We start from the raw sequence: 22,512 nt of genomic DNA, 5'->3' as shown, positions 1-22,512 counted from the left end.
AAAATTAATTGATTTATATGACGTTTGTGTTTTTTGGTGTCACATGGATACGTAGCGTATTGATTTTCGATTGTAAATTATAATGGCTTAATATTTGCTTAGTGTGTGGTTTTGGCGTCTTATGCTTCCCCTTTTATTGTTCATCATACATTATATATTTATATATATATACAAAAGAATCTCATAAACCTACCTCACTATCTTATTCATATACCATTCTATTCCACTTCCACACTTCATTTCCAATGGCAAAAATAATCACTATCAATTCTCTACCATTTTCTGCCGCGGCCTCCGCCTCGTCTTCGGGTGGCTCGGCCTCGCCTTCCACTAGCTCCCTCTCCTCCAATTCTTCATTCTCCGACAAGACAAAAAACTCAACATTTCCTCAAGAAAACACAAGCAAAGATGCAAAAAAAGTTTGTGGCTCGTACCGCGGCGTGAGGAAGCGGAGCTGGGGCAAATGGGTCAGCGAAATCCGAGAGCCGAGAAAGAAGTCAAGAATATGGCTCGGAACCTATCCCACGGCTGAGATGGCAGCTCGGGCGCACGATGTGGCGGCTCTAGCCATTAAAGGCCATTCAGCCGTCTTGAACTTCCCCGGCTTGGCTCACGAACTGCCCCGCCCAGCTTCTGCCGTAGCTAAGGACATCCAAGCCGCGGCTGCAAAGGCCGCCGCTTTGTCTTCCACCAGCGCCGAAGCCGAACCGAATTTGGCGTCGGCTACAACGGCTCATGACGAAGACGACGCATTTTCCGACTTGCCAGATTTGACCCTGGCTAGCTCGGACTTGGCTTCTTCGTGGCAGCTGGCTGGAGCCGATATTGGAATATTCTGGCGGCAAGAGCCGTTTTTGTGGGAATGCTAACTGTTTCAACTTCTAATTTTTTCTTTTCTTTTTCTTTTTATTTTACAAATTTGAGTTTGATGTATTCGAAAACCAGCTCAACTTTATGATACAATGTACTATAATTGTTGTGTAATTATTAAGTATATACAGTATATAGTTTGAAAGGTGTGATCAATCAAAATTTTTAATGAATATTTCTCGTTTGATTGATCGAACTTTAAGTATGAGCCAACTAAAGTTACTAAACTGTCTTGCACTTTGTTGTTAACTTTATAATTTGGTTGATGACTTGATGTGTAGCTTCATCAAACAACTACGTATTGTAATAACGCACGATCTATATTGCATCTAATGAACCAATGATTTGTTATACATCCAAGAAATATTTTATATATACTCCGTCTCAATGTAAGTGGAACATTTATTATTCAATGTGAGACTTTATGCAACATAGTATTATTTTGTGTGTTAAGTAAACAGAGAAAAATAAAAAATAATAATGATGCTTCTATTTTAAAAAAATGTATCTTTTAGAGTGGGACATCTCAGAATGTATATGAATACATGCAATACTCGGGTGAGATTTCAATGATTTGGACACAAATTGTGATGATCTATAACACTACTTAACACAATAAGATAATTCTCACTTAAAATTCATTATTTTACAATTCCAAATCTATCCTTGTGTTTCCTTTTAAGGGTACTGTGTGTCTTTTGACTTGATTCAAAGATTCCAACGACACACTATTTTAGAGGTGCTCGCTATTAATTAATTTTCTGTTAATTCATACTTTGGGAAGGTGGGAAGAAAAAGAAAAAGATTTCCATTAGATTCGCTAAGTCATTTTCAGTGTATCATTATTGATACGATATTCACGGACTACTCTTTGTGTCTTCATTTTTTTCACATGTTTTTTTGTTTTTTTTTTCTTTAATTAACTCTTTATAATTTATTTTCACTTTAATTAGACAATTTTTTATTGTTAGAATTATAAATTCACCAGGTATGCAATTTGTTCAAAATCCTATTTTTTGAATAAATATTAATTAATTATTATACTAGCTAGAATAAATATTACTATTAATAATTTAGAACACAAAAATGAAACAATTAATCAATCTCGTCTTCATTTGTATGTACAGATATTACGCAAACGCGTTCTGAACATTTACGCAACTTTATGAAACAATTATTCGACGTACGTCCCTAATAATTGGTGCTATGCTCTCACTTAGATAAGTATAGACTTGTAAATTTAATTTATTAGTAGTTTCCTATTGTTTTCCTCAATTATTTAATTTTGCCTGTTACAATGATTAATTGAAGCATGTAACCAAGGACGAGGATTAAGAATAGATAAATGAAATGATACGTATATATTTAGGACTGGACGTGGAAACCTATGCTTATGAAAAATCCAAAATATAATTCAAATTTAGTTAAAAAAAAATTCCAAGCTACAAATTAAAGGAGTCTTCCTAGCACTATTTATTAATATTAAAAATACCTTCAAGTTTACAGGATAGATCTAATATAACTAAGAGTTAGTATCAGAATATCTAACACATGAAATAAGATTGCAACTGACTATCATACCAAGCTAAGCATCATATACATACACTGTCCAGAGACATGCAAAATCCATGTTTGTCAAGTGCATCTAGAGGAAGGAAACCTCACATCAAATAAAAAGCATAAATATGAAATATTCGTCAATTAATTCTCTTCTATTTAACTTATGCAAGTACTACATTGTATATTTGTATTTCATCAGCACGCAAATGAGTAAATGACTACCTTAATTATACAAGTACTCCTATAAGATATCGAAAATTACTCGATTTTTTCTTTCAAGGTTAATCCTGTTTGCTGTATATTATTTACCTTAATTCCCAATTTAAGGGAGTGTCCTCACTATAATATAAATAACGCTAGCATTAATTAGAAAAAGTGGGTAAAATACGAGATAAATTTTTTATTTTCAGAAATAAAACTATTTATGTGGACATTTTAAAATTGTAAAATAAGACTATTTTGTAAATGAGATTATTTTTTATGAAGGGATGGAGTAAATGTTTTTCGCTTACTACTATTGAAAACAAAGGGTATGGACTTTGATAAGGCTAATTTCATGCATTGGTCATGGGATAAATTCTGTGATTTCCTGAATCTAACAAAGTTTTATAAGCCAGGTGTGTAGAGAAAATATCAGCTCCAGGAAGAACGAAAGAATTACTTAGAGGAAGATGCTGGTGGGAAAAGTGAGCAGAAAAAGGGAAGAGTTTACTAGACGAAGGAGCATTCATAAGGAGAGCAAAATGGGAAATACTAGGAAGAGTCTAGAAGCTCCGCCCCTTATAAATAAGAGCACGCATTCAACATGAAGAGGACCTCTTTTTGCATCATCAGCTCTTAGCTTAGCTTTTCCATTTCTCTTCACACACACTTTTAGGGGAATCACCTTAGGGGTTCACGTTTCAAATCCGTCGTTGTGTAACACCGTCTCCAAGGAAGGCGAAGATACAATCCTTTATTTGCTTTTGTTTATGCTTTGGATTTCCCGAGTCTTCGCTGTTCGAAGCTCGGTCATGTTTTTGTTACTTTCTCGTTGGATATTGCGTATGCTGCTATGGAATTTGCTACTTTGGTTTCGGTTATGTTATTGTTGCATAATCTGTTTGTTTTTGGTAGATATTGTTGATTGATCTGAGGTGGAGTTTGAATTGCATGGAGATTTATAGTTGATCGGTTGAATCTGGTTGAATCTGTGAAGATCGGAGATGGAAATTGTGTTGGATCGTTGTAGATGGCTTGGATCCGGAGTGAATGAAGCATCCAGCGTTAAGATCTGTTCATGCTTGCATGGTTGTGATATTTAAATTCTGTTTGCTTGTTTTCTAGTAATCGTAGATCTGCTTTAGTTTCAATAGTTAATTGTGTTAATCGGTTTAATTTCGCTTACCATGTTTCGATCCTTGCTTTGCTCTATTTTTCATCTGTTATTTCGTGATAAAAGTTAGAGAAGATGATGACGTTGTTAGTTAGTCCTTTAGTTGGTTAATCTGCGGCTTTTTCCGTCGTACTATGTCGTTTAGGGAAATGGTCCCCACCTGCTGTTCTTTCCTGCGTCTAGGTTAGTTTAGGAAGCCGTTTACCCCGTCTAGTAGTAATTTCAAGCGTATTCGGTCATCATTATGCATGTTCTGTTATCTCTGCCTAGATCTAGCTGTTAGGATAGAACATTCCCTTTCCAGAGTCTAGGAATTAAATCTCAACCCCGAGAAAATTGCGTGGCAGCGGCCAAAAATAGTTTCCAGATCTTTTAGCATGTTTACTTACGCATCTGTCTCTGTGGATTCGATCCCTGCTTCCTTGTACTAATCTTTTTAGCATAGCGGGTTGAGGGTTTTGAAAGGAGAAGAAAGTGATTGTGTGCCCAACGACAGGTGACCCGAGGATTCTCTGAGTTCCTAGACCCAGTGTCTAGTAAATTCTCTGGATCGGAGAAGTTCCATTTTACTCGAGCAATACACGCAGCACTCTCATTCTCGCTCTTCAGACTTTATGCGCTGTAGGAAATTATTTATTCCTATTTGAAGGTGATAAATGACCTCACCATCACTATCTTTCTCGTTAATACATAGTCTATTTCTCAATGATTTTAGGCTAATTTTATTAATTATTATTGTATCCACATTGGCAAATTTGAGGGACAAAGTCGATCACTTTGGACCCAACCATATATCTCGAAAATAGATGCTCAAACTAAAGCTCCCAATCTGGACCATATAACATACCCCTAGGTGTGTAGCTACAAAAAGTAAATCACTTTTGGCATCATAATAAATTAATTACAAGTTCTAATCAAAGTATCAGACAAATGGATCCATGCAATTTGGAATTGATTAAAAATGTTGAGGTAGTAGACTAGTAGTTAAAGCTCAGCCTATTCAAAAGAGAAATTTGATCTTTGCGATTTAAATATAAAGAAATAAAGCATAAAGCACAAACGCATACACACACAATCCGGAAAGTATTTTCAGTTAAATAATTAAATGCAAAACTACTCTTGTATAAATTTCTATTTATATGCTTTTACTTTTAGTACTATATCCCTTTATAATATTTTTAGTATTAGCGGTGTGCAAAATAATTGAAACCGGATATCTGTCTGAATCACATCGAAATTCAAAATTTGGTTTAAGTTTTTTTGTTTGGGTCGCGGTTAAAACTTTTGGCTAATTTCGGTTTTCCGGCCCGATTCGGATATTAAAAATATTGAAAAATAATTTTCAACCTTTTGATTTATTTCTAGTTTTTTTGGATATATTATGCAATTTCAATTTTTCGAGTTCAATTTTAGTAGTTTGGATTTTGTTTTTTCGGAATTTTTAGATATATTTATGAAATTTTGGTATTTCAATTTGAATCGATTTTATAGTTCGATTTTTTGTTTTTTCTGATAATTCGATTTGGTTTTCATTTTCATAAAATTTGGGTTTTTCAATTTGGCTTGTCCAACAAACTAGACCGAAAATCGATTATTCACCCCTACTTAGTCTATTATGTATTCTCTTATACTCTCTTTGTCCACAAAAAGAGGTCATATTTATAGATGGCATCAGTTATAATAAACTTGGGATAAATTTTAGTGGACGAACTAAAATAGAAAAAATTAACTATTTTCATGGACGTATGGAATCGTGTGATAAAATGGAATTAAATTGCAACAATCATTTATATATACTACTTTGAATCTGCAAAATACAGTCATCTACTCAAATACACGTATACCCTCATACCATATACGGAGTATTTGAAATTCATACTACTATTATACTCCATTTAACTGGTCATAATTTATTTGGTAATGGTACTAAATACTAATGTGCAGTCTTGCAGAGATTTAAACAACCATTTGCTTCAACCACACTAGTTTATTTCTTAGACCACCAAAGTTAGATAACAACATGTTGCCTATGGAAACCACAGAAGTTTCACCAAAGGGAAACAGAAAATAGTTAACAAGAAAACAGAAACCAAATAAGTAAAAAATCAAGAAAGTGAAGCATAAGAAAGATGCTATCTTGGTACACGTCTCATTGTTGGCCGCGGACAACAACAACAATGAGAAGGATGACGACAGAGAGCAGCAACGAAGACCTAAGCTTCTCGTCAAGAAGGTCATCAAGTTGTGAAGTGGGATTTTCGTTTGAAGGAGGCTGGAATATGTCATTCACGAGCGATGCAAAGCATTCAAGCAGTTGCATAACTTTGGACTTGGCCAAATCCAAAATCCATTTCAGCATAACATCCGCCAACGCTGGCTCTGCCTTTCCCTTCTCAAGGTAGCTCACCAGCTTCTCTTCTTTAGCTGCATTAATATTTATATTGCAGCTAAAAATTTGTTCTATCAACTCTTACAACATTAGAAAATGGAGCCAAGTTTATTGCATTCACCTGCAGAGATTGAACCTCGTAGATCACCAACCGCCTTGTTATTCAACATGGCCTTCCAAACGGCTTCATCACACGAGATAGAGGTAACCAAATTCTGAACAAAAAAAGGCATAATCAAAGAGCATTCTCTAACAAAGCTTTATATGTATAATTAAAATGCAAACTAGGAATCCATGAAGCACCTGAAGAGGTGGTTCTGCTTGCATCATGGCGAACGCCTCGGAGAATTTTGTGAACCCGGGAGATTGCAAGTGGAGATGATGATGCATTTGGTCACGCATAAACCTGACTATAGCATAGGATTAGAACACAAATGCAATCAAAAGCTAATTGCATACAATGAACTAATTTCTGATAACAATATAAAAATCAAAGTAGTCTTCACTATTCAAAGGGCTACTTATGCTTGAGGCTGCCCTGTTTAGATGGTTACATATAATTATTTTCTTCACATCAGCATATGAAATTAACGGTTTAAATTAGGCTATTCACATCAAATTGACAAATATAGTTTCACAAATCTAGTAAATTTGAAATCCCCAAATTCCGTATGTGATTCAATTCCACCCAAAGGAATCCTTATCATTCCAATCATACATAAACAAATTGAGTATTTTTAAAAGTATCCCACATCAAATTACCCATCTGATCAAGTAAAAAACACAACCTTGATCCCGATTAGAATCAGAAGTAGGGGAAGAATACCAAGAAAGGGAAAAAAGTAGCGATCTTTAACCTTTGGAGTTGAAGAATTGCAGATTCAACTTCGACCCGAGAAGGAACAGGCCCTAAAAAGCTGTCGTTATCAGAGCAATAGCATGGTTGAAGTTCAGCCGGAGTTTGGAAGCTTCTTGCGGCAGGGAACGGCGGCGAAGCGGAGGCTGAGGCTGAGTTGGCAGAAAACATGAAACCGCCTCCCATGATGATTGATGATTGATGATTGTTTCAGTTGGGATAAGGTAAGCCAAAACACGATGAATCTTACTTCTTGTTGTTGGGAGTTTATTTTGTTTTAGCAATTTTGCATATTTTCATTTTTACCCCTTCTTTAAGAATTCAACCTATATTGCATTGGATTACATTTTCTAATCTGGTAGTGAATTCCAAGGAAATAAACATAGAAAATAAATTAAAGAATTTATCATGAACTTAAACATTAGCTAAAGATAGACATCTAGTTACTTGACTTAATTATTAAGTACCCCGTACTATTTTTTGCGGACGAAAGTAACGGAGTATTAATTATTCCCTTCGTTCGTCGTTAGAAATCTCATTTTTTAGCGGCATATATTTTAAGAAATGTTAAAAAAAATGAGTGAAAAAAAGTTAATGGAATATGAGTCTCGCTTGTATATATTAGTTTTAAATGAAATGTGAATGGAATGACCGAATGAGTTAGTGGAATGTGAGGTCTTATTACCATTTATAGTAAAAGTGAACCGGAACTCCTATTCATGGACTAAAATAGAAAAATGAGACTTTTATCCGCGGGCAGATGGAGTATTAAAGATGAATGAAATGAAATACATTTAATCATTTCCACATAGAATCTGGATTCTCATTAATATATACTCCCTCCGTTTCACCATAGTTGAGGCGAAACTTTTCGGCACAGAGTTTTAGAAATGAATATTGAGTGTGTTTAAATAAATAGATAAAAAAGTAAGAGAGGAAAAAGTAGAGAGAATAAAGTATAAAGTGAATAAAGTAGAGAGAATAAAGTAAGAGATAGTAAAGTAAGAAAGAGAAAAAAGTTACTACCTCCGTCTCCCAAGTTTTGATACACTTTGATTCGGCACGGGTTTTAGAAAATGTAATGGAAAGTGAGTTGAAAAAGTTGGTGGGATGTGGGTCCTACTTTTAAAGTATTAGTTTTATAATAAAATGTGAGTAAGAATGAGTTGGTGGAATATGGGGTCCACTACCAAAAATAGTAAAAAGTGAAGTGTGTCAAAAGTTGGGGGACGGACCGAAATAGTAAACTGTGTCAAAATTTGGGGGATGGAGGTAGTACCATATAAGGAAATGACTCAACTATGAAGAAACTTTCCGAAATGGTAAATGACTCAACTATAGTGAAACTGTAGTGAAAAGGAGGGAGTATTTGATAAATAAAACTTGCACATAGTATACCAAAGTTTATTAAAATACGCATTTTAAATAATGGTAGAAGTATAAATTAAAGTCGTATGTAGCACAACCCACATAGTAAATAGTATAGTATAGTATATAGGTGTAGTAGAAGCGTAGCTAGTTAATCAATTAATGCATGGGAGTGTTTTTCGATCCGATAATTCTACCAACTAACTTAACTGCTACTTCCTCATTTCAGCAAATATAATTAATTAAACACCAAAGAGTTTGAAATTAATCTCTCTTTCTGAGTTCATAGAATTCCCAAAAAGTTTATAAATTAATTAGTGTTTTGATTGAGAGAGATGGCAGAAGGGTCGTACGTGAAGCTAACAGAGGATCAGATTGCCTTACAAAATATCACTCCTGGTGAACTAAACGAACCCATTGATATAGAAAAGGTTATACATGTATTCAAGAAATTAAAAAGTTGGTCTGTATATACATATAGCATTGATGCACAATTTGAATGTAAATAGATTCATTAATTAGATGAGAAATCTTGCAGGCAAATGGTAGAACATGTGAGCTATGTGGGCAATCCCTACCTGTATCGTACGTGCCTCCAGCGGACGAAGATTGGGCTACCGGCATCTTTGGCTGCCTTGATGATTCTAATAGTTGTAAGTTAAACTTGAAACGGAGAACCATTGTTGATTCTCTTTATAAATTTTTTATAAAAAAAAAGACTAATGCGGGAATTAAAAGAGCATGTACTGATGAAATAAAATACGTGCAGGCGTGACAGGGTTGTTATGCCCGTGCGTGCTATTTGGGCGCAACATGGCGGTGGTGAACGAGAATATATCCCCGGATAGGGCGTGTGTGGGCCATGCAGTGTGCGTGGAAGGTGGCGTAGTGGCTGCTGCATTAACGATGGCGTGTAACGGGATGATTGATCCGGACACGGTGTGCCTGGTGACGGAGGGTCTGTTGTTCGCGTGGTGGGTGTGCGCCATATACAGCGGGATGGGGCGGCAGTTGCTGCAGCGGAAATACCACTTGAAGGATTCACCGTGTGATCCGTGTGGGGTGCACTGCTGCCTGCATTGGTGCGCCATATGCCAAGAACACAGAGAGATGAAGCATCATCTCTCTGAGGAATCGGCGGCCATTGTTGATCTTGATCCGCCTCAACTGCAGGAGATGATCAACGCTGCTGCCTCTGCCTCTGCCTCTGCTAATTCCCAACCAAACAATCAAATTGTATTAGTAACCACTAATCATGATACTAATAATCTGTAGTAATTCCCATCTCTACCTATTTTAATTTAGGGGAATATTTGATGTCTAATATTACGAAAATTTTCAAAAATTTGTTTTTTTTTTCAACAAACTTTATACTTGGCGTATAATATCACGAACTTAAATACCCCGGCTACATTTCATTTGTTATTACATCACCTAAGATATTGTCATCATTGAAAAATAATAGTGATGTGATTGTAAAGTCTTAGAAGCCAAGTATGATTATTCATCTCATTTTAATGTAGTAGTTGGATTTGTCACGGGTGGTAAAAAATTCAACAACTATTTAAGTTCGTGGAAAAAACAAATCTTTGAAAATTTTTGTGATATTAGGAGTCAATAGCCCTTTATTTTATATATAACCCTTCACCTGTATTGTTAGATATATATTCACATTAATCCTATTTAGCCTTTGAAGAAAGCATGACAGTTTCTAACACCGGATCATTTGACTACAAGGAATCCGCCATTTCTCTGTCACAATGGTCATATTAATAATACGACACAAAATTAGGACATATTATCCTATCCCATAATCATTATTGTAAAACTTATCCATACAATTAATCATGTTTTATGTTCAATTATTGATCAGTGGATAAAGTGGTAAAAGGTGGAAATAGTAGTAGGTTATAAAGAGTTCTTCTGTAAATAAGAAGTATTATGAAGATAAACTATAAAGAAGTTTATCACAAAAATAAGATAATTGATGCACATTTTTTGTGGACAGAGAATATACTCTAAAATAGTACTCCATATTCAAGCATTTTTAATTAGATTCAAACATTTATATAAACATTACAGTACATATTAATGAATAATTATTTAAAATTAAAAATCGATTATATTAATATAATTAAACTTTTCACTAGTGCTTACGCATTTAGACATTCATGACTACATATGTTTGCCATGACATAACCCTAAGGACAGTATCTATACATATATAAAAGGCGAGTTTTGGCCTTTTCTTGAAATATTTATATGTTTTGTTCTTATTCTGAAATATTTATAAGTTATGGACCAATTTGAATATTTTAAGTAACTCATGAATATTTATTTAGATATTTTAATGAGTATTTGACTAATTCTTAAAGCACTACAATGACTCATTGGTGGTTACAAATATTTAAATAGAATAATGAGCATTTAACAAATTTTGTAACATATATTGTCTTGATTTTAAAATTATGATGTTTTAATTCCATGATCTCTCATTTACTAATTTTGTACCTATAAAAGGCATAGAATTGTGGATGAAATACAATATACACACTAACAAAACATTCTTCATTCTCTCTCAAGCTCTCAACATTTTATTACACATTTTAGGAACATTGTTTTGCTCGATTTTGGAGCCCTGTCAAGTTTATAGGTGCCTAGCAGGTTTGAGATGTTATATACGTTAGGAGGAAGTCGTTTTTATCTCTGGAGAAAATATGTCAATCCGAGAGCACTAACCGTGATGTAATTTGTCTTGCGGAAAGATGGTTTTTCTTGACTAATTTTCATTGTAATTTCCATTTCATTTATTGTTGTTTTTTTCCTTTGATTACAAAAGTTAGAGTACCGCGTGTATATGGTTCCAGAATTTTATCTCAATATTTCTTACAGTTCTTAGAAAGAGAAGAATTGTAACATCCTTAACTCAAACATACATAGTATTTATCTTCATCTTTACACAATTTATTATTTTTAGTAGAGAAATATGAAGGATTGTTTTAAACATATTTTTCAAAAATGTCAACACTTAATGTAGTCTCTTTATCATTGTCCAAATAATTGTGTTTGTCTCAATTCAATTTTAAATATGTTTAAGTTAATGTCTTTAGGTGTAAAATGAATTGAGGAGTATATATTTATTGAATTTTTATTACATAGTAGTATATTTTTCTATTTTAAATCGTATATAATTATATTGTTTCTTATTTTAATTAATCGATTAACAATTTAAAATTGTATGACAAAAAAATATAATATTCCGTCGTGCATCGCATGGGTTAAGACTAGTGTGTTATAAAAGTCATGATTTCACTTCATGACATGAAAATTGAAAAATTGTACTACTACTTGTACATAAAAACATCATAGACAGCGCCATGTGTAAATTCAAAATTCTGTTTCGAAAACACTAGGATATCAAAAGATAGAATATGCATAGTTATACTACTGTTACGATGTGATAAAATAGCCTACGAATTATAACCAAGTTGCAACCCCTACTCGTCATTCTGGCTCTCGTCTTTAACAAGCCTGATCATGTCGTCAATCCGGAGAATAGTAATAGCAGCTTCAGTAGCAAACTAGCAATGAATGAAAACAGATTCTTGAGTTCAAATGTGTATAGTGCTGAAAGATTAATGAATCGTTCTAGTTGCCAGGCTCTTACCTGGATTATTTTCACTTTGCTCATTGCAGGCTCAATAACTCCAGCTTCCAAGTTGTTCCGAACGGTACCATTTATCAGATCCAGACCCATACTGCAGTAATAAACAAGGAAGTATCATCAACAAAAGCGCCTTCCATCAAGGCCAAGAACAACTGTTCTTTGCAGCATTTTTACTAGATTTACCATATGATGAATAAATTCAATATTATATTATGCTAGGGATTCGAAGATATAAAAACAACAGTGGAACAATAAAATTCCAGGCAAAATGCAGGTACTCCAGTGTCACATAATATGGATTTAAGATTCAAGTGACAGTCATCAATGATTGAATTATATGACTCATAATCATCTAGCAACCTCAATTAGTATTAAACCAAAGGTAATTAATAAATGCAGAGCAAACCAATATGATACTGATACCATCATCCTTCTATGCTAACCAATTTAAACAGCCAATGTTAAACATGCTTACGATCCTAATTCCTAAAGATGTTTCAAAACACTACTAACGCTTACCTAAACAGAAAATGAGATCCTTGGGCAACGGTAAATAAAGAAAATAAAATTAACAATGATGAGAATGATTGAAGTTAAGGTTGTTAATTTGAGGGTATTTTGTTCTCTTAGGCTCTACTTGGTAGGATGGAATGGAATAAGGAGGGAATGGAATGAAGGTCATTCTTGTGCTTGGTAAGTACAAGGAATGCAAAAGGAATGGAATTGTTATTCCTTGATTGATTCCATTCCTATGTTTGATACCTACAAATTATTATAGAAATGGAATGGAATGAAATATGAATAATTAATATGTTGATTCTACCAAAAATAACACTACAGTACACACATTTCACACACTACACACATTTCACACACTACACACACTACACACATTTCACACATTTCACGCACTACACACATTTCACACATTTAACACAATACACACACTACAAACACTAATCACATGTAACACATTTCAAGCATCCTATTTTTGAATTTGTGTACTGTGTAGTGTGTTCAATGTGTGTAGTGTGTAGTGTGTGAAATGTGTGCATTGTGTGAAATGTGTGCATTGTGTGAAAATGTGTGAAGAGTGTGTAGTATGTGAACTGTGTGAAATGGGTGTAGTGTGTGAAATGTGCGTAGTGTGCGAATGTGAAGTGTGCGAATGTGAAGTGTGCGAATGTGAAGTGTGTGAAGTGTGTGTAGTGTGTGAAGTGTATGTAGTGTGTGAAGTGTGTGTAGTGTGTGAAATTTGTGTAGTGTGTGAAATTTGTGTAGTGTGTGAAGTGTGTGTAGTGTGTGAAGTGTGTGTAGTGTGTGAAATTTGTGAAGTGTGTGAAGTGTGTGTGGATTTTTCAATTATTAAAAAATTTAAAATTTTAATGTTATTGTAAAATTGTGATAATATTAAATTTAAATATAATATAAAATAATATTTATATAATTTTGTTAAATTTTAAAATAAGAAGAAAGGAAAATGGAATGGAATGGAATGGTCATTCCTTAGCTAAATGGATGGAATGGGTATTCCCATGTGGAATGGAATGGTGATTCCTAACAAAATATTTACCAAGCAAAGGAATGGAATGGAGGTAGGAATGTCATTCCATTCCTCCATTCCATTCCACCATACCAAGAAGGGCCTTAGAGAATCTATTACTATTATAAAAGTGCATATTCCTACATATTTTTACATATTTTTACATATTATAAATCTAAGGATAGTTTAGTCATTTCATGTATAGGTGTATGTATATAATTAATTCTTACAATTCTGATACACCTATAATATCCTTATCATAATTTTAAGGATGGTAGTAAATTCATTGTATAGGTGTATATTTTTATAATCTACTTCAGATAAGGATAATTTTATACCTAGAATCTATAAAAATTTAAAATAAGACTTATCTGTTTCCGATACAGATAAAATTATTATTCATATAGATAACTATTAACATGCATCGTATGTACAATTTGGTAGTAACACCAAAACAACTAAGCAGTGTAATACTGCTAATATGCGATATATACCTTGACAAATGCTTTTTATCTGCTTTGGTCTGTGCAGTGTGGTGGTAAGCTCGTAGTTTAGCAACCAAATCAGTAGCGTCCTTAGCAGCATTGACAGCAAGTACCTAGAAGGAAAATATCCAGATGCACTTCAGTTGGCAAAAGATAACTTATGAGCTTTTGATGAAATAAAATCAAGAACAAAGTTTGCTTGTAAGTACCTTAGGAATGATCAATAAAGCTTCAGCAAACTCAGCTATGGCCAACTGCTCCCGTGACCCCAGAGTTGTAGCTAAATTCTCCAAATATACAGATAGGGCAGCCTCAACTGCACCTCCACCAGCAACAACCTATATTTCATCGAACTCAAGAAGATGAGGTACTTGTATCTATGACAATTGTCTATGTTTTTGTCAGATCTAAATGTTTAAAATTTGGCTTGAATAATACTCCTCTTTCCCATTAAATATGAAACATTTGCTTTTTCACACATGTTTTGGAAAAATGATACTACCTCCGTCCCCCAAAATTTGCTACACTTTGACCCGACACGGGTTTTAAGAAATGTAATGGAAAGTGAGTTGAAAAAGTTGGTGGGAGGTGGGTCCTACTTTTAAAGTATTAGTTTTATAATAAAATGTGAGTAGGAATGAGTTAGTGGAATATGGGGTCTACTACCAAAAATGGTAAAACTGAAGTGTATCAAATTTTCGGGGACGGACCGAAATAGTAAACTGTATCAAATTTTCAGGGACAGAGGTAGTAATAAATAATTAAAGTGGAGAAAAAATAAAGTAAAAAAGAGAATATGATAAAGGGGACTCTCCTCTACATCATTCTCTCTATTACTTTTTTTCTCACCACTTTAGTTATTTATTATAATTTTTTCAAAACAAGTGCACAAAAGCAAACGTTGAATATTTAATGGGACAGGGGGAGTAGTAAGCAACAATGTGTTACCTATAAATTTGAAATTTAAGCATAAAAATAACAAGCGCATTTCAAGATGTGTAGCATTTAAGTAAAACTAATAGACATATCAAGTCTAAGAAAGAGACAACAATTAATAGAAAAATAAGTTCAATACTTAAGGAATATACGAAAAATTAGACAGAGTGCCACAGTCAAAATAAATGACAACAGAATCTTACAGTATTAGATTCAAGAGTCCTTTTGACAACGCATATGGCATCATGCAAAGCCCTGTCCATTTCATCAAGCATGTAATCGTTGGCACCTCTAAGTATTAATGAAACCTGAAAAAAAGCAAATTCCAGGTCAATATGTATAATACTGAATGAAAGTTACTGTAAGACATTAATCTATACATTTAAAAAATGAGCATTTTCATGAATAAAAATGATTGGGAGTTGAACCAACCAACTCATCAAATTGCAAACTATCAGAAGTAGCTCAAGCATTTCAGCAGGACAAGAAATCATTTTAGTATTAAAGAATTCAGAGCTAATACATACCGCACTTGAGGTTTTGGTTCCTTTTATCATAATCACATCATCATCAGCAATTCGTTCCTCCACTACTTCATCAGCATGTCCCAGAAGTGATGCATCAAATGTTTCTTCCCCTTCCATATCAGCAAAAGTTGAAACCTGCATAGGAGCAACAATTAAGGATTGATACATAAAAAATGATAACAGTTTTTCACTCTATCTTTTTCCAAAGCAAGAGATCTCAAAATAGAAATTTGATAGCTAGAAAAAGAAAATCATATAAGCCTATGCCTCTTGTTGAGAAAGACAAATCTCAAGAACTGTCATACTTATATTGGACTTAATTTTGTTGTTTATAAGTAGCATCATCGATGAGAAAATGGTAAACGGGAAGTTAGGGATATTAACTCGAGTAAATGAATAATAGTAGGAGACCTCTTTAAGCAACCATATCGTTATGAATTATGATACCACACTTCAGTTTCGTGGTCATATTCATTAAACCCTTTTTTGTAACTATATATGGTGGTCGAGCCGTCGAGTCATGATTTCAGCATAACCATCTCTTAGGTCATTCTAAATCTGAACTCATCCATAATACTAATAATTAATCTTCCTTTTTAAACGTTTATGGGAACAAACAAAAGATATAAGACAGGCAGTTGGAAGATAAGAAGCAAAACCTACCGCAGAAGCACCAGTTGCCTTGGCAACGTGACGCAGATCTTCCTTGCGAACACGTCTCACTGCTATTGCACCAGCCTCCACAAAATACTGTTACAGTATAACACACAGTCACAACAAGAGAAAACCAAGTAGATGTGCAAAGATAATACGTTAGCACAATACAACAATATTCTATTTCATGGCTTAATGAAAATGGTTCTGACTTCAACCCTTTCCAGCAGTGTTTCCACTGTTTGCCCAGTTATCATACAAGATTGGCTTATTTTTACATGGATGAATAAAAAGCAAGCTATAAAATGGAAGCATAATAAAACAGTAAGTTATTTCATGTATCTGCCAGTATAAAGGATGAAAGAACTTCTATGCGACTAAGGTTGTGCTGAAGGCAGACCTTGAGTGCCATGTCATCGATTCCTTTTGTAGTTAAAATTACATTGGCTCCTGCCTGAAGAAGTTTCTGAATACGTTCTTTTGTCATGTCCGCTTCTCTAAAAGTCAAGAGGTCAATCAATTGTTAGTACATTTAAACTTCAGGGAAGTTGTGCGGGTAAATTGCTGTGGCCTTCAAACGGCACTTAATATACACGAGCAACTATAGAATATGAATAAGCAACACCAGTAAAAATGCATATCTCCAAAACATGCAAATTTATTTACGGTTGCCTGATACAATTAATGTGTGGGCCAGAAATACAGAATTATAGATCCAACTAATGAAAAGATGCTAAATAGATTACAATGAAGTCAACTGCCTTGTTTAGGACACAATATCTTACAAGAAATGAATAAAATAAATCACCTTTGACGAATCTTCTCCAACTCTCTGGGGTCAGTGACCAAAACTTGGACACCCATTTGCATTTTTGCCTTCTGAAGATTAAAATCAAGACAAGCAATTCTGGCTGGAGCAACCCTCAATGGCATGCCCTGTGCAGCACGTCCCGTGTTGAGAGCATACCCCTTCAGTAAGTAGCTATCTCGGGCACTTTTACCATGGGCTTTAAGAATATTGATTCCCTGAATATTACCAATATCATTTGAGCTACTTCTTCCAGATCAACGGTTAAAACAGTGATGTGAAGCTAGAATTCATGCATATTCAGGAACCTTTTTCTCCAGCCTTTCAAATCTATGTTTATTGACTGTCCTTGTGGACACAGGGTTTTACATAGAAAGGTGAAGGAAAGCAAGTCAACAAGTCTAGTTTCAACCAAATTTAAATGTCAATTATTAATGCGCTCTTTGAAGCAAATACATTTCCTATTTAACATCTAAAAAATTGTCAATGTGTTTGTACTTTGTACAAGCTGTAAATTAAAGAGAGAGGAAAAGGAAAGTATTTCCTTTAGCTTTTACTGTTTACAATAAACCCAATATATAAAATACAACAACATTAATAAAATTCACATTCTTTTACACTCTTGTGATCTAATTCTTGGATTCCTAATAAACCCGAAAAATGCAAAACTGTCTATCCCCAACCCTGCCTCCCTACCCCCAACCAAAAAACATGTTTAGAAGAGAACAGAGTAAGGGAAAGGATAACTAGAAGGGAACATCAAACAGCAACAAGCACCAACCTTGATTGGATATTTAACTTCACCTCTGGCATTGGTCATCTTTACTGCTTGTACAGCTTCCACAACCTGAAGTGAAACTAACTTGAGTTATGACTACAAATAAAGTGATGAGATGATAGGAAACAGCTGCTAAATGCACATCTCATGAACCGGGTTTCTTTAGTGGGAAAGAGGAAGCACTTTCATGCCAGATGCCAGACGCACAACTCAAAAGTTAAGAATGAAATCATCGTTCCTAGCTACTGCTAATCACTAAGCAACTTACCAGATTTGCAAAGAAATCGCTATCACCACCTATCAATTTTGAGGACATGCATGTCTTCGCAGAGTTTACAAGAGAATCTTTCCCAAGCTTTTCTACCTAATATACACATGGAAAAATGGCTGTCAGAGTGATGCAGTTGTATCAGTACATTTAAACAGATAATAGACTGCAAAAAAAGTTCTAAATCTTTCCAGTGGCAAAGTATCTATTTAAGTTGTTAATATAATTTTTAACTTGATAAAGAACCAACCATTCAAGGATATTAGAGGCGAAAGCATCAGGTTGACTCAGAAGAAACCAAGGATGAAGCTTCTGTAATAATCTTGATTATTGAGTCGTTATTTATAAATAATATTAGATTATATATCTACATATCATATGCTCCCTCTGTCCCATTCAAGATGTCCACATTCATGAGTGACACGGGATTTTAGGAGAAGTTGTTAGGTGGAGTAAATCGAGAGAAAAAAAAGGTAGTTGAATATTTCAATGAGGACAGAGGAGAGTGAGATTTATTTCCAAATATAGAAAGTGGACATCTTGAGTGGGACGAAGGGAGTAGGGTTTAGGAAATATGGTTCCTTGAGACTATTAGGGTTAGGAATTAGCAGTTGAGTTTTGCAGCAGAGCTGTTGGACAGTCACTAGCCTGTGGAGGCTGCTTTCTTAGGTCCTTCATTGAGATTCATTCCATCATAACTGGCCCATTATCATATGTTCGTGAAGCAGGCGGGAAAAGGGAGCGCACTTCAGTGGCGAGATTGAAAGAGGAGAGTTATGAGAGAAGCTGTATAAAGTATAAACCAAAAACTGTAGCATGACAACTTAAAATGCTTAAAAGATTTGGCAGTGTTGGTTTATCCAAACAAGAAAGGTAATCCAATTCAAATTATGGCATGTCTAGCCTCTTCATAATTTTAATATTTTTTAAACTTCAGGAAATGTATTATACAAAATCAATAGATATCAAATGGTCAGGGGAGTAAACCTTTACAGCCAGCTTCTCATCAACATATTTACATGCTTCCCTCATTGAAAGCTGCCAAGAAATGTTTACACAATTAGATGTATCATGAACATACAAAAGATTACACCGTGAAGGGAAGTATAGAGATCAATATGTACTGGGGAAACTGTATAGAAGGACAAAAGCTTACTCTGTATCCACTGATTATTGATGTTGGATGTATCTTATTTCTAACTAAATCGTTAGCTTTCTGCAAAAAAAGACTGTCATATTAGTACTCAGGATTCATATTCCCAATATATAATAGGTGGAATGTAAAACAAGATTAGAGGATTCTTTTATCTTGCTGCCAGGTCCAGATATGTTACCTTAAGCAATTCTGCAGCTACGATGACCACAGAAGTTGTCCCATCTCCAACTTCTCGGTCTTGTAGTTCAGCCAACTCAACAAGGACCTATACGAATTGAAGATGAAGGCAACATAAGTAAGGAACTGGTTGTTCAAAAACTGATTTTGTAGAAGCCAAAAGTTTATTCATTCACCTTGGCAGCTGGGTGCTCCACTTCCAGCATCTTCAGTATTGTCGCACCATCATTAGTGATGGTCACATCACCAATATCATCCACGAGCATCTGAAAAGCAGAATATAGGATATTGAGCAAAATAGAACAAAAATTTCCAGTTTGATATCACATTCAAAATTGTGCACAAGTAATAGTAGGAAATGCAGATGGGTCCATGACTTATGCACATCAAGCTGTTAGTTACATTATACCTACTCCTTCCTTCACTAAAAGAATTAACCACATACACCATTCACTAAAGCCCTCCAAAAGATTCACATACACAATTGCTTATAGCCAAAAATTAACTGCAAATTTAGCTCAACTGTTATATACATCTTCTCATTCCACGTAGCCTAATCACAGGCATTATAAAAACATCACTAGATTCAGGATATTATAGGAGAACTCACATGTAACGGAAGCCTAAATGCACTCAGTGGTAAAATATCATTCTAATCCAAGACCACCTTAGCATAAATTCACGCAAAAAAAAAGAATTTATAATTGAAATACCTTATCAAGGCCGACAGGACCAAGCGAAGACTTGACGATGTTCGACACGGCCTGGCATGCCATCACTGCTCATTTCCAACAACAAAATACATCAATATCGAAGGAAAATCCAACATACATCCGAACAAGAGCTATACATCGAACGATAATTCATACCGTTTTGAGCGCGAACGTCTTGCCCAGATTGCCGCTCGCCGGAAATATCAGGTGTATTTGCAGCAAACGACATTTTTTAATGTATTCAAACAGCTAAAAGAAGGCAGATCGAGTCGGCGGCTTTCGTCTGCTTTACAATATAGATTTTGAGCGTAGAAATAGTGAGAGTGATCTCCCTCTCTCTCTCTCGCAAAGGGCTTCTTCGATTGCAGAAACAATTCTTAGCTCAGTGTGGAAGGGTTTGAGTTTGAGCGGAACATTTTTAAACTAAACGACGGCTTTATTATTCAGCTCAATTTGGGCTGATCGGGATCGGCTTAAATGGGCTTTATATATGAATGAGCCCACGACATGTGATTGCATTGGGCCTCCAACTATAATAGTAGAGGCCCCAAACTGTTTTTGGTGTCATGAAAATTTACCCAGAATAAATGCAGCACAAATTTGTACGGGGAGCACTATGGTGACACCATAGTTAGAATGACAACCTAACACCATTATAGGCTGTCCAATCCCTTAATTAGATGGATGAGATTGATTTGTAGGATTAGAGTACGAATTGCTTGTCTATTAACATAATATTGCTTGTGTGGGTATATTTGTCATTTGACCATAAATGAAACTGATACAGATTTGAAAATCACGATTAATTTGGATATGATTGAGAATTAATCTCTCCCACCTTTCGTTCTTCCCTAATCTGCAATTAATAGGCGCTCTCAATCCAAAAGAAAACCCTTTCTCTCTCCCCTATTTTGCAATTAATCGACGCTCTCAATCTAGAAACCCTAGGAAGAAATCACTTTCCACTAGTTTTCTCTTCGCCTCCATCCTAGCATTGCAGAAGAAGGAGCGCCGCTGCTGAAATCTGTCCAACCTTGCACTCTCATCGTTTATGATTGCATCTGGTGGAGGGCGTCGCTATCTGTTCATAGATGGTCCTGTGGTGCTTTTGATTCCTGCTCCGACGCGATAGGTTGGGTGATTGTGTATGCAATTTTTTGATTTGGTATTGCTGCTGACTATTGGGAATCGCTTAATGTCGATTGTTGGGTAATTGATGTGTATTAAAATTTCTGGTTTGTTGATGATAGTTGGATAATTGATGTGTATGCAATTTTATGAATCGTTATTTCCTTCTATATCGTTAGTAATTGATGAGTATGCATTTTTTTCAATTTGCTATTTCTCTGTATATGCAATTATTTGATCTATGTATGCAATTTTCTGATTCAGCTTATGCGTTAATTGCTTGACGAGAGTGTAGTGAATTGCTTGATTAAACATTATGGATTGCTTTATCTATACTAAGACAAAAAAAAATAGTAGTGAATTGCTTCACTGCGATTGATTAAGCTTAGGCGCTGGTGAATTGCTCAATTAAACATTATGGATTTCTTTAAATAGTAGCGAATTACTTCATTGTGTTTGATTAATTGCTTGTCTACATAATACAAATTGCTTGCCTAGAATCTAATTCTAAAAACTAAACTGAATTACTTGAGTAGTGAGTGATAATTGCTTATGTTATCCAATTTGCATGCTTGCTTGGAGATGTCAATATTTCTTTTTCAATTGAAAGTGCTTCCTATGTAGCCGCGAAGATACTGTTTGTTTTGCTATTGGCTTTGCATTTGCTCATGTTTCGTTTTAGCAATAGTTGTTAAGATATGATATGTTGGTTGATGCACTATTATCCTCAGAGGTTTGGAATATTGAAAATTGAGTATAGATCTGTTTGGTACGATTTGTTTTTTGATTGTTCCACAATGCGTATTTGACTGCTTAATAAATGGAAAAATGATTGACGAGTTGTGGTGAATCGCTTGATTAAACATTATGGATTCCTTTAACTACACTTAAGCAAAAAATAGTAGTGAATTGTTTCACTGCTTTTGATTAATTGCTTGTCCACATAATATAGATTGCTTGCCTTGAATTCAATTTCAAAAACTAAAAGTGAATTGCTTGACTAGTGAGTGATAATTGCTTATGTTTTCCAATTTGTGTGCTTGCTCGCATATGTCAATCCTTCTTATTAGACTCCAAAATTCTGTTTGCTTATTGATTATGTTGATTGCTTCTTGTTTCTATTGCCCCCGTAATTACTAAGTGTCATAACCGACAGTTGCTGCTTTGCATGTAACGCATTCTAAATTCCATGCTTGCTCCTTTTGGGTTCTTTTATTGATTGGTTATTAATCACTTTCTAGATTGCATTTGTAT

General features: G+C 34.7%; 4 protein-coding genes across 4 annotated transcripts; 2 read left to right on the top strand and 2 right to left on the bottom strand.

Moving 5' to 3' along the window:
* The first annotated feature begins 213 nt into the window (after positions 1–213).
* LOC125219338 (ethylene-responsive transcription factor ERF039-like) lies at positions 214–1,018 on the top strand. Its single transcript, XM_048121286.2, has one exon. It carries the CDS (start codon positions 246–248, stop codon positions 867–869), a length of 624 nt encoding a protein of 207 aa, XP_047977243.1. The 5' UTR covers positions 214–245; the 3' UTR covers positions 870–1,018.
* A 4,754-nt stretch (positions 1,019–5,772) lies between these two features.
* Positions 5,773–7,337, bottom strand: LOC125219392 (uncharacterized). Its single transcript, XM_048121362.2, has 4 exons — positions 7,052–7,337; positions 6,498–6,600; positions 6,316–6,409; positions 5,773–6,229 (listed from the first exon to the last, which is right to left on the bottom strand). The coding sequence occupies exons 1-4, from the start codon at positions 7,234–7,236 to the stop codon at positions 5,955–5,957; spliced, it is 657 nt and encodes a 218-aa protein (XP_047977319.1). The 5' UTR covers positions 7,237–7,337; the 3' UTR covers positions 5,773–5,954.
* Positions 7,338–8,687: 1,350 nt separating this feature from the next.
* Positions 8,688–9,761, top strand: LOC125217990 (cell number regulator 6-like). Its single transcript, XM_048119577.2, has 3 exons — positions 8,688–8,849; positions 8,957–9,071; positions 9,188–9,761. The coding sequence occupies exons 1-3, from the start codon at positions 8,754–8,756 to the stop codon at positions 9,691–9,693; spliced, it is 717 nt and encodes a 238-aa protein (XP_047975534.1). The 5' UTR covers positions 8,688–8,753; the 3' UTR covers positions 9,694–9,761.
* Positions 9,762–11,692: 1,931 nt separating this feature from the next.
* LOC125221725 (T-complex protein 1 subunit alpha) lies at positions 11,693–20,538 on the bottom strand. The gene is made up of 17 exons (XM_089063349.1): positions 20,287–20,538; positions 20,131–20,195; positions 19,594–19,683; positions 19,419–19,505; positions 19,241–19,300; positions 19,072–19,122; positions 18,085–18,180; positions 17,820–17,885; positions 17,039–17,256; positions 16,631–16,727; positions 16,240–16,326; positions 15,577–15,711; positions 15,253–15,357; positions 14,323–14,451; positions 14,123–14,226; positions 12,086–12,176; positions 11,693–11,999 (listed from the first exon to the last, which is right to left on the bottom strand). Exons 1-17 carry the CDS (start codon positions 20,357–20,359, stop codon positions 11,916–11,918), a joined length of 1,638 nt encoding a protein of 545 aa, XP_088919475.1. The 5' UTR covers positions 20,360–20,538; the 3' UTR covers positions 11,693–11,915.
* Positions 20,539–22,512: the final 1,974 nt, after the last annotated feature.

This window comes from Salvia hispanica, chromosome 1 (assembly GCF_029641045.1).
Source record: "Salvia hispanica isolate PSC_SH4W2 chromosome 1, Shi_PSC_v1, whole genome shotgun sequence".
NCBI lineage: Eukaryota > Viridiplantae > Streptophyta > Magnoliopsida > Lamiales > Lamiaceae > Salvia > Salvia hispanica.
Note: the sequence above shows the minus strand (reverse complement) of the source record. Positions and strands in the feature narration are given on the sequence as shown.

What these genes read in the sequence shown, in the direction of transcription:
- LOC125219338 (XM_048121286.2), top strand. Translation starts at nt 246, where the DNA reads ATGGCAAAAATAATCACTATCAATTCTCTACCATTTTCTGCCGCGGCC.
- LOC125219392 (XM_048121362.2), bottom strand. Translation starts at nt 7,236, where the DNA reads ATGGGAGGCGGTTTCATGTTTTCTGCCAACTCAGCCTCAGCCTCCGCT. An exon ending in GCAATTCTTCAACTCCAAAG is followed by an intron (nt 6,601 to 7,051) that starts GTTAAAGATCGC and finishes TGCTATAGTCAG; the next exon opens with GTTTATGCGTGACCAAATGC. An exon ending in ACGAGGTTCAATCTCTGCAG is followed by an intron (nt 6,230 to 6,315) that starts GTGAATGCAATA and finishes ATATTAATGCAG; the next exon opens with CTAAAGAAGAGAAGCTGGTG.
- LOC125217990 (XM_048119577.2), top strand. Translation starts at nt 8,754, where the DNA reads ATGGCAGAAGGGTCGTACGTGAAGCTAACAGAGGATCAGATTGCCTTA. An exon ending in AACCCATTGATATAGAAAAG is followed by an intron (nt 8,850 to 8,956) that starts GTTATACATGTA and finishes GAAATCTTGCAG; the next exon opens with GCAAATGGTAGAACATGTGA. An exon ending in CCTTGATGATTCTAATAGTT is followed by an intron (nt 9,072 to 9,187) that starts GTAAGTTAAACT and finishes AAATACGTGCAG; the next exon opens with GCGTGACAGGGTTGTTATGC.
- LOC125221725 (XM_089063349.1), bottom strand. Translation starts at nt 20,359, where the DNA reads ATGTCGTTTGCTGCAAATACACCTGATATTTCCGGCGAGCGGCAATCT. An exon ending in AGGCAACTGGTGCTTCTGCG is followed by an intron (nt 15,712 to 16,239) that starts GTAGGTTTTGCT and finishes GCTCCTATGCAG; the next exon opens with GTTTCAACTTTTGCTGATAT. An exon ending in GGACTCTTGAATCTAATACT is followed by an intron (nt 14,452 to 15,252) that starts GTAAGATTCTGT and finishes GATGAAATATAG; the next exon opens with GTTGTTGCTGGTGGAGGTGC.